Source organism: Vigna unguiculata, chromosome 10 (assembly GCF_004118075.2).
Source record: "Vigna unguiculata cultivar IT97K-499-35 chromosome 10, ASM411807v1, whole genome shotgun sequence".
Classification (NCBI taxonomy): Eukaryota; Viridiplantae; Streptophyta; class Magnoliopsida; order Fabales; family Fabaceae; genus Vigna; species Vigna unguiculata.
In genome coordinates this window covers 41,125,278-41,135,523 of record NC_040288.1, presented here as the reverse complement: position 1 = coordinate 41,135,523, position 10,246 = coordinate 41,125,278, and the positions used below count along the sequence as shown (strand labels likewise).

Here is a 10,246-nt window from a genome sequence, read left to right as displayed (position 1 = left end):
ATAAATTAAAAATGCAGGATTTGTATACGTTAAAAGCAAAACTGACACAATAGGCATAAATAATAAATAAATTAAAATAAACATGATGTGTTTTGCTGTTGTAAATGGAAATAGGAGCACAACACTATTCCCTATAAAAAAAATTAAGAAATGAAAAGAAGACAGTGTCACCACCGTACACAGAATATTGTAAGAAAGCCGCGCAAAAGTTGTTTTTAATTTTGTTTTGTTTTCACAGTCATAAAGATACTCAATTTCTGTTTAACACCTCTTCGGATCTTCCTCATCACCCTAATCACCCCACCAAAATCAAAACTTTTTTCGTTAATCAAATCTTTAAAAAGTCAAATATTTTATGAAAATTGAAAACAAAAACAAAGAAAACATTTTGAACCTTAGCTTTGTGTTGTTCATAAAGTAGCATAAAAATGAATGGATGAATGTCTTTTCAGAGCTGAAAAGTAGAAGAAAGATGTTTGTGTTTTTGACCTCCAATTTCATCATTCCATTTAGTCCAAAAATCATAATTCACATATACTCAAAGTGTGTTTATGATTCGTTTAATTTAACCAAAAATGGGTAAAAGGTAAAACAAAATAATCTTATGTTCAAGACAGTGCAGATATAAATTCAAATTGATAAAATCATCATCATCATATCATCATCATCGTCATCATCATTATTATTATTATTATTATTATTATTATTATTATTATTATATATATATATATATATATATATATATATATATAACTAGTTAACATATAAGCGGTCAAAATTATAACAATAATTAAATTGAACTCAATAAACTAAATAGCATGATAAAAATGTGATATACGTTGCTAGAGTGAATTCACCTTTTTTCAAACCACGCTCTCCATGACATTATTAAAGGTTACACATGCAGCATGAAGAAAAAAGTATCTAAAAGTAATACTAACGAAAAATAATAATAATATAACAACTAAATAAATTTAATAATAAAAACAATAACGACAATAATACTATTATTTTTGTTAATATAATATTTAATTAAAATTATTTTCAATCAATTACATTTTAAGCAATAAAAATAATAACAATTGAACTCAATGACATAATTAATTAACATTATAATTATTTTCAAGTACTTCTAATAAATATTATTTTTCCTAACTTCTTCAGTTTTCCAATCAATCCCTATTCGATCTCTTACGTTATGTTTCTGAACCAAAGATTTCAATAATTTTAAAAAATTAAAATATTTAATAATTAAATTTATTTTATTTTTTAAAATAATTAATTTGGATAAAATAATTGAAATACCTTAAATTTCAATTTTATTATTGGATAAAAGAATTTAATTTATATTTTAAAGTAAATTTAATTCTATATTTAAATCTAAGTTAACTTAATTCGACCTTCAATTCAAAACTATTTGCTTTTATTTTTGGTTTAAACCTTTAATTTAGATTGACTCGATTCAACTTGTAGGTTGGCTCAAATTGACTTTCGTCCTGGTTCAACTCAGGTCAATATGACTCGGCATTCAAGCTTCAGTCTAGGCTGTTTTGGTTCGACTTTCGATCTAGGTCACTCGATTCAACTTTTAGGTTGGCTTAAATTGACTTTCGTCCTGGTTCAACTCAGGTCGACATGACTCAGCATTCAAGTTTCAGTCTAGACTGTCTTGGTTCGACTTTCGATCTAGGTCAATTTGTTTGAGCCTTTGATCCGAACTCACTCATCTCGACCTTTTGTCTGGTCTCGAGTGAATATTTTGGATGTATGGAATTTTTTGTCTTAACTAGTGAACAATTTCACAACATGCAGAATTTAAATTTCTTTCTTTCAGAAAATTTTAAATTTTATTACTTTTGTTGTTTAAAATACTTTTTTAAAATTCCTCAATTTCAATTTTCTCATCCAAAATATCTTTTTTTTTTCAAAGAATTTCAAAGCAGTACACGCTGTGATGTGTTCAAGAGATTCAGCAAACAGAAAATTAACATCCAAAGTTTGCTGATTTAATGACATAAAATTTAACATCCACTGCAAATTGAGAGACTACCTTTGGTTGTGCAATTCCAAGACTCGCAAAGAGCTCAGGATGCTTAATTGGTAGCTCGGTACATACAGTTAACAACATATATGAGGCCCAAAAAAGTTACTGATATTTTCTAGAGTACAATGTACATTAGGCAGAAAAACATGTCCACACAGAAAATAACATGAGTGATGCTTGACAAACACAGATAAATTGATAAAAATATCAGGTCCTACCCCCGAGAGATTATGAATATTAAATGCTAATAAAATTGAAAAGCCCTACGCAGTGTACCTCTTTGATTTCTTTAAATTATCTCATACAAACAAACATCAGAAAAAAAATTATATATATATATATATATATATATATATATATATTATTATTATTTTTTTCATTGATACTTTACTATCTTATATGGGAAGATTCAGTTGTCATCGTTTTTAACTAGTATTTTTTTTTTTTATCATTTATATAGTAATTGTTAGAAAAAAAATATTATATTTTTAAAGTGAATTTATCACATAGAAAGGTGTACATAAAAACTTTTATAAAACCTAATCAATAAGCTAAACATAATAATAGCATTAATTAATAATAATTTTAATTGTTATTACCGTTGTTATATTATCATATTATATTAATTTTAATAATATTCAATGTCCTGTACAAAATAATATATGTCAATGTCTACAAACACCATACATATTGCAACATATTCGAACATGATATCATTAATATTATAATAACTTAAAAATAATGTTAATAGATAGATAATATATGATTTGAATTTTTCTAAACTATTGGTAATTATTGTGTTTTTTACTATTATTTTTATAAATTATCCTAAGCTTTTAGAATTTTAGTTATTTTAGAATCTATCTTTTATTTTGTTATTTTAATATATGGAGAATTTTAATGGTTTGTTGAAATTTTGAAACAAAATAAATAGAATTAAATCAATAGATGGCATTTAATAGAGTAATTTTATAGAAATACTGAATATAAGAAAATTTATTAATGCATTTTATTTAGACCACATAAATTATTATCAATAAAGATCAAAGGAGACCTGTTACATAGGTTTTGGTAAACAAAATACATCCTTTCATTTTTTGAAAAATACTTTTCTAAACATTTTAATGGTTTGTTGAAATTTTGAAACAAAATAAATAGAATTAAATCAATAAATGACATTTAATAGAGTAATTTTATAGAAGTGCTGAATATAAGAAAATTCATTAATATATTTTATTCTGACCACATAAATTATTATAAATAAAGATTAAAGGAGACATGTTACATAGGATTTGGTAACCAAAATAGATCCTTTCCTTCTTTGAAAAACACTTCTCTACATATTTATCACGAATTTCATCCATGGAAATGTAGACGATTGATATTAGATTTATGACTTTATTTCATATTGTTTTTCTCTATGTTTATATTAATTTAATCACTTTTTACCATTAATTGAGATCTAACCGGTATCATACTATGCTTTGAAATATGGAGTGTCGAGAAGAACACTTAATTGAAACTAATGTTACAAATAAATTAATTTTAATTAGTTGTATTTAAAAACTCATCTTCTATGATGGTAATTGATTGATTATAATTTACTTAAGAATTGAAATTATAATGAATTACATTAAGTTCATTAACGTAAATAGACTTGGTTTCAAGTAATTTACTGGAAGGGTGGTTTACAAAACTTATTACTTCATTCTTTTAATGTTTTTGTTAAATATTCAAAAACCTCTTCTGAGATTACTTTATCTTTATGAACTTTATTTTTATCTCTTGTCATTATTTTTGTCACTTTATTCCATTTATTTATTTTTCATCTTTATTTTCACCTTTTTATCTTTTACTATTTTCTTTTATTCAGAAACAGAATATTTATTTATTTTCAAAATTTTAAATGAATAATCAAATGTTCTATAATTTGAATGGTATGCTAATTCATCTAAATGCAATATTTAGACTTAAAACCCATTTCATTCGTGTAAACTTAGTACACTTGTCAAAATTCTGAACAAGTCCAACACCATGTCGAGGGTTTTGTTAGTTTAAGTGCTTTTATTACTCGTTTATTAGTTGATTTCCTTTTTCTTTTTTATTCGTTTTTTTATTCCTCTTTTACATTGATCTTCTCTTGGCTAGCCTTTCTCTAAGATGTTAAAGTGATGGAAAATGTATATAACAATGGAGGAACACAAGAAACACCACCACCAACTCTTCTCACACAGTAACAGAGAACCCTTGCAGATTATTATGCAGGAAATGGATCATTTTATTTCAAACTTTGTTTACTACACACTCTTGGACGTAGAAACAGAGACCAAATCCCCCTTTGTTGGGATATCTGACACAACATCAGTTCACGAGACTTGATCATGAAACCCTTATGTTCCTATTGGAGATTTTCTAGGGATTTGTAACACAGTAAAAATGCATCAAGACAAATAGATAGTAAAACAGCTACTGCATGACTGAAATATTTTCCACATTAGATAGTAAAATGTGTCAAGCCATACAAACATACCTTTCAATGTCAAAGCTCGTGGTTACATTATGAACAAAACTTCTGATGAAGTTGCTAATCTTATATCACCAAGAAAAGTTATGAAATGCAATATGTCATAACCTCAATGACTTTAGAGAAGGAAGTTTTAGAGCTAAATTCCCAAATGCAATGTTAGTTCAACAAAAGTTTCTCACCCAACAAACTAAATATTCGAAGAAGCAAACAACTCAAGAGTTCCAATTACTACAAATCATTAGATATGTTAGAAAATTTGTCTACTCCAATAGCACATTTAAATGAAGTTCTAAATATAATAGTACAATTCCCTTGCAATCGAAGGACGCACCAAGAGAAAAATGGGAGCAAAAGCGTTTGATGTGATTCATTGGGATTTCAGAGCTGGTTCATTCTAGGGATACGTGAATGAAGGTATATATACTTTTTTTTTTCCAAAAGAAAAAGGCCCATTTTATCAGCAGAAAGGTTAGGTTGATTAGTATTTGCTAGTAACCTAACCAAGAAGATGGTATATGCTGAAACCTGCTTTTGGCACATGCCAACATATCATAATAATCTGATTGGTTGAAGCAATCACGAAAATCAGTAAAAAGCTTCTCAAACACCCTCCACTGTACTTCTAATGATCTGGTGTAAGGGAATGGAAGAAAAACCTGCTCAAAACAACAACTAAAACTATTCAAGGGAAATGACCATAACAAACGAACGTACTAATGACAGGTGAATTACCTAACAAATAGCCAGCAAGAGAACATATACACATTTGAAATTGCTACCTGTGATTTCAATTTAGATGATGGCATGTACAATCACGCTATACATTTGAATGGTATAAGCATAAGATGGAAATTCCAAATGGATAACCAAGATAAGTTGAGAAGTGTAGAAACATGTGTTGCAGAAAAAAATTGAAGGGGAAACGAACAAGCACAGGTAAATTCATCAGTAAGAAATTCATAAAGAAAAAACAAGTTAGGTTTGGTTGGTTGCATCTTCGGACAATTTTTTTTATCAGAGCAACAGAAAGAAAGACAGAGAGACTTACATCCCCTTCATGGGCAAGGCGTTTAAGCATGGAAAATGTGTGGTGGTTGTCGTCCAAATTGTGGAGAACAGCAAGCCAAATCCGAGAAGCAAGTTGGTGGGCGATGTCTCTGGACTCGCCGCAGGCAATGAACTGATCTGATAAATAAAATAGAAGAGTTGAGATGTGACGAAAAGATAGAACAAGTATGAAGAAGAGTGAAGTGTGGTTGTTGTTAGCACATACCAATGACGGTTCCATGAAGAATTCCACTGTGGGGAGGCATAATGAAAAGTTGAAGTTGGCGTTTCAAGAAGAGATAAGTGTGGCCAACGATCTCGTGAAAGTGGTGGTGCAGCTGCAAATTTTGAGGATGGGAAGCAAAAATGCGTTGAGCAATGTATAAAGCCGTGAATCTGGTTTTGGAGTTGTTGGGTACAGGAATGGGGCCAGGCCATGGAAGAGGGAGAGAAGGAACTGCCATGAGTGGATAATGGTAAGAAAGTGCAGCTTGCCAGAAGCATTCACTGTGGGAGCTGAGGAGATTGGCCCAGTGCTTATTCACGCATGCTATCTGTTCCCACTCTCCTATTCCCCCTCTCACCAATATCTCTATCAACACATCATCTGGAACCTTCCCAATCCCACTTACCTTCTCCTCTCTTCCCTCATCCCCTTCTTCCATCACTTCAACTTTTCACATCGTCGCTTTTTCTTCAACCAATCAGACCCAAAACTTATAACACAAGCACTCTACTATTCTGTGAATTAATTCTCCACAGCTTCAGCGAATGGAATGAATGGGTTCCCATATTCGTGCCCATCTTCTTCATCCCTATTCCATTGGTTTAGTCATACCCTACAAGGGTAATGTAATAATAGTTGGGCGAGCTAATTGGGGCCCATGATGATGAAATCATTTCTCCCTCTGTTTTATGTTTTTTTTTGTTTAAATGATGCTTTCATTGACTGGTTCAATTGCGTAATTGGAATTTGAAAAGCTATCAGCTACCAATCTGATTGATACACGTACACACTCAATAGTGCCAACAACCGAAACAAGTGTTTAAGTTTTCTGGTCCCCATGACATACCAACCATGATCTATAGATATTACTACTTACAACTTACACATGACCTGATAAGTTAATAACAGATAAAACAAACAAGATATAATACTATCCATCTTTTGCAGCGTAAAATGATTACAAGACTCGTCTCAAGTTGTACAACTTATGTATAACTTATATTAACATCTCCACTTCTACAACCAACCAAAACTCACCATCTTACTTTGCCAATATATGACGAATTCAATAGGAACAGTGCAAATATACATAAACAAAAAAGAAGTTCAAATTAAAACAACACAACAACTGGATATAATAGCCTATATAATAGCCTTCTTTAGTAACCAGAACTCTGATCAATTTCTCGCTCTAAGTGAGTCCACTTCCATTCACAAAAGCTCATTAAGTGCTATGGCCGGCAAACAGTACAAGTTTTGAGAACGCTAATCAGTAGAGAGATTGGGCTCTGGTAAACACAAATACCCCTCCTCCACCAACTGCACGACCCAAAAGCATATTATCATCCAAATAACTAAGGTAATATAGTCCTCCCACCGATTCCCTACAATTAAAAAAAATCATCATATTTGTTTTTGTCAAAACAAAAAAACACTAACTATTTGAACAAAGTAGCGCATACCTTCCTGGATCTCTCACAGGGATTTGAGCTTTGAAAGTGCGGAGAAATTGTAAAATCTGCAGGAGAAAAGCACAATTATGTGTAACCTATAAACAATGTCTGTCTCACTGTATAAACAAAATATATTAGCAAACAATTTTCATTTATGCACTAGTTCTCTTCTCATGCAGATCACAATCATATTGGATCATTCCCATAAAGTATGCCACCAAAGATTGGAGCAAACACAGGCTTTGTGACATAAGTTACCGGGGTCAACTATATCCACATCCTATGCCATGAATAGCGCACATTAAAACTCATATCCAAATACAACCATGACTCAAGGTTAACTTACCTGAAGACTTATAAAAGATCGAGGTAGTATTGCTGGAGCTATTAAAGCCTGCAGCTCTTCACTAATATTTATATCTTGAACTGTGATCTGCCAGGAATAAATTGCATATTTCGACCAATGTTATAATAGCATCACACCAATTAAAGAAAAACATTATATTCATACCCAAATACCAATAGTAAGTGGGCTTTCTTTATCTTAGTTCAAAACAGAAATAGCCTGGCATTTACATTGAACTCTTTTCACTTTCTTTAGAAATAAATACTGTGATAAGACTAGTATTACACAGATGTATTAAATTGTATGTGTATTCCTCTATTGTCTATCTCTTACCAATGTAGTATGAGATTAGACCAAACAATCAATGACAATTGAGGTGTTTCGAGAGACCTCACCCTCCCCTGCTTATTCCACCCAGCTAGGAAAATTAACGACATAACCCCCACACCTAAAAAACAGACTATTTATAATGTCTGGTCCAGTTATACACGTTACTGCCCCAATAGACTTTTTTTTTTCTTCTGCTATATACAAGGCCAAACCTATCGTACTAACTCATAAACCGCATAATACAATTCAGAAATAGAACACGGAAAAATGTTATATCTTACAATGAAAACCAAAACTGAAATTAAATGTGGATGATCATTCCAAAAGTTTCAAACCAGTTACGTAGAAGAGAAATTATGTATATCCTTAAAAACCCAGCATCTATGTAGACAGATATTGCACCTCAACTGTAGTATAAAAAATGCTCAAGAAAGTGAAAATGATTACCTATTGAAACTGAAGGTATATATCACCGACAGATACAAAATTAAACTTGGCGGATGCAAGCAGCGAAAATGGTTACCTCTTGAAACTGAAGGTATATATTACGGACAGATACTACATTAAACTTGGCGGATACAAGTAGTGTAGCACCTTCTTGTTCCTATATGAAGAAGGACAAGAGCTTATTAATTTTGGGTTCATGGAGGGAGTACCAAAGCTCAAGCTCAGGTATTTCGTCTAATTTCATTTTTCCAATAAATTAGCAAGAGAGCTTCATTTTTGAACAAACCCTTTAAAACAGAATTTAGAGTTTTCAAGCAAATCATAGATCTTAAACTTATCCATTGGTCCTATTGCAACAAAGGTTAAACCATTAAAGTACATCTCATTTTCAAAGAAAACGAGAAAAACAAAGGGGAAGTCCAAATGTTCTTATCCAATTTTAATTTTAATTTTTCCTTTTCACCTAGCATGTAAGTATACCCATCTCTCAGTAAAATAAATTATTTATGCAATGCATCTTCAAGGAGTAGACAGTAAAAATTTCAATTAGATAAAAGAAAATATAAGTGGCAGAAATACAAAAAACAGTTTGTATTTTCACCCAGAATTCCAACAGAACATATTCAATATCCAACTAAGTTTAATATAATCTGGTTGATCTCTTTACAATATTGTAGAAATAGAAAGGAAGTAAATAATTGACTAGCAAAATGTAGTCCTAGTAAAAGCAAAAGTCACAATCCAGTATCTGAACATGTATTATGAAGTTGCAGCCTCCTAAGCAGAAAACAGGACAAGAGAAAGTAAAAGAAGGTATTGTTTCACCTCTAACAAATTTGGAATACTCCATCGAACAACATTGCGGATAATACCTCCATTAGATTGATCACGACATTCAAATTTTTGAAAGATCTGTCCAACCTATCTCAACATGAAAGCAAATGAAGAAACAAAACGGTAAGCAGGGTGTTAGAGATTCATCCGTACATCTAAACCTTGCATTAATTACAGAATGGTGAGTGTAAATATAAGTTGAATAAAGAAAGCATAGAGAATAGATTTGAGATGGTGAAATTGAAAGTGCATTGGTATGTACTTGAAAGAAAGGAAGTGTAGCAGCAGCTTGGAGAAGGATGAGAACATCGGGGGCAGAAGTGTACTGGAGGCGCCATGTTCCATCCAACTTGGCCAGATTGATTGGGTGACCCATGTTGCGGCCTTCCACATTCACCAGAGCCTCCTCAATAGAAGAGCGTTGATCGGGAGTTGTTAAGAGACCCCTTTGCGTGTCTTGAACAGAGCTCAGAAGTAAATGCTTTTTGCTCTCTAATTCAGAATCATACGCCTTAAAATAACCCCAAACAAACAAAAAAAAAAGTGATTTTTAATGCCGTGCCATGGTAAACTTAACTGGCGGAAAGGAAGAGTGAGTAACACGAACCAGAGCAGAGGGCAAGGAGAAGTTCCTAACAGTGAAAGTTTTGTTGCTAACATTGAAATTGGGTCTTCTGGCTGTGGAAGTGGGAGACAGAGACGGTGGATACGAAGCTGAATGAAAAGCCAGGTCCATTGCAGCAGAAACAGGACAATCTATACTATGTTTCATACAACATGACACAACGCAAAATAATGTGAATTCAGAAAGTCAAATGAAGAATGAATTAAATTGATTACCTTTGATTTTATTAATCGAGTGGCTATGGTCCAATGACAAACTGCTTCGCTTCAGCTACCACATCCTTCCCATTCCCGCATAACTCATAAATGAGAGATAAGATGATGTTACAATACAACCAACACAATCAATTTTCCCTTTCTCTCTCAC

General features: G+C 31.7%; 2 protein-coding genes across 7 annotated transcripts; both read right to left on the bottom strand.

Annotated features, from left to right (window-relative positions):
• Positions 1-4,699: 4,699 nt before the first annotated feature.
• Positions 4,700-6,470, bottom strand: LOC114165945. 3 transcript variants are annotated; one of them, XR_003599822.1, is made up of 4 exons: positions 5,845-6,470; positions 5,620-5,756; positions 5,304-5,388; positions 4,700-5,227 (listed from the first exon to the last, which is right to left on the bottom strand). XR_003599822.1 is itself a non-coding variant. In XM_028050588.1 (3 exons), the coding sequence occupies exons 1-3, from the start codon at positions 6,281-6,283 to the stop codon at positions 5,359-5,361; spliced, it is 606 nt and encodes a 201-aa protein (XP_027906389.1). In that variant the 5' UTR covers positions 6,284-6,470; the 3' UTR covers positions 4,700-5,358. The 3 variants fall into 3 exon arrangements, 2 of the variants coding, with proteins under 2 accessions (XP_027906389.1, XP_027906388.1); XM_028050588.1 differs by having other exon boundaries at positions 4,700-5,388; XM_028050587.1 differs by lacking the exon at positions 5,304-5,388 and having other exon boundaries at positions 5,845-6,466.
• Positions 6,471-6,754: 284 nt separating this feature from the next.
• LOC114166010 (probable plastid-lipid-associated protein 10, chloroplastic) lies at positions 6,755-10,246 on the bottom strand. Of its 4 annotated transcripts, none has more exons than XM_028050668.1 (8): positions 10,096-10,246; positions 9,863-10,016; positions 9,518-9,766; positions 9,247-9,342; positions 8,498-8,578; positions 7,645-7,731; positions 7,308-7,363; positions 6,755-7,229 (listed from the first exon to the last, which is right to left on the bottom strand). In XM_028050668.1, the coding sequence occupies exons 2-8, from the start codon at positions 9,989-9,991 to the stop codon at positions 7,115-7,117; spliced, it is 813 nt and encodes a 270-aa protein (XP_027906469.1). In that variant the 5' UTR covers positions 9,992-10,016; positions 10,096-10,246; the 3' UTR covers positions 6,755-7,114. The 4 variants fall into 4 exon arrangements, with proteins under 4 accessions (XP_027906469.1, XP_027906468.1, XP_027906467.1 ...); XM_028050667.1 differs by having other exon boundaries at positions 9,863-10,011; XM_028050666.1 differs by lacking the exon at positions 10,096-10,246 and having other exon boundaries at positions 9,863-10,083.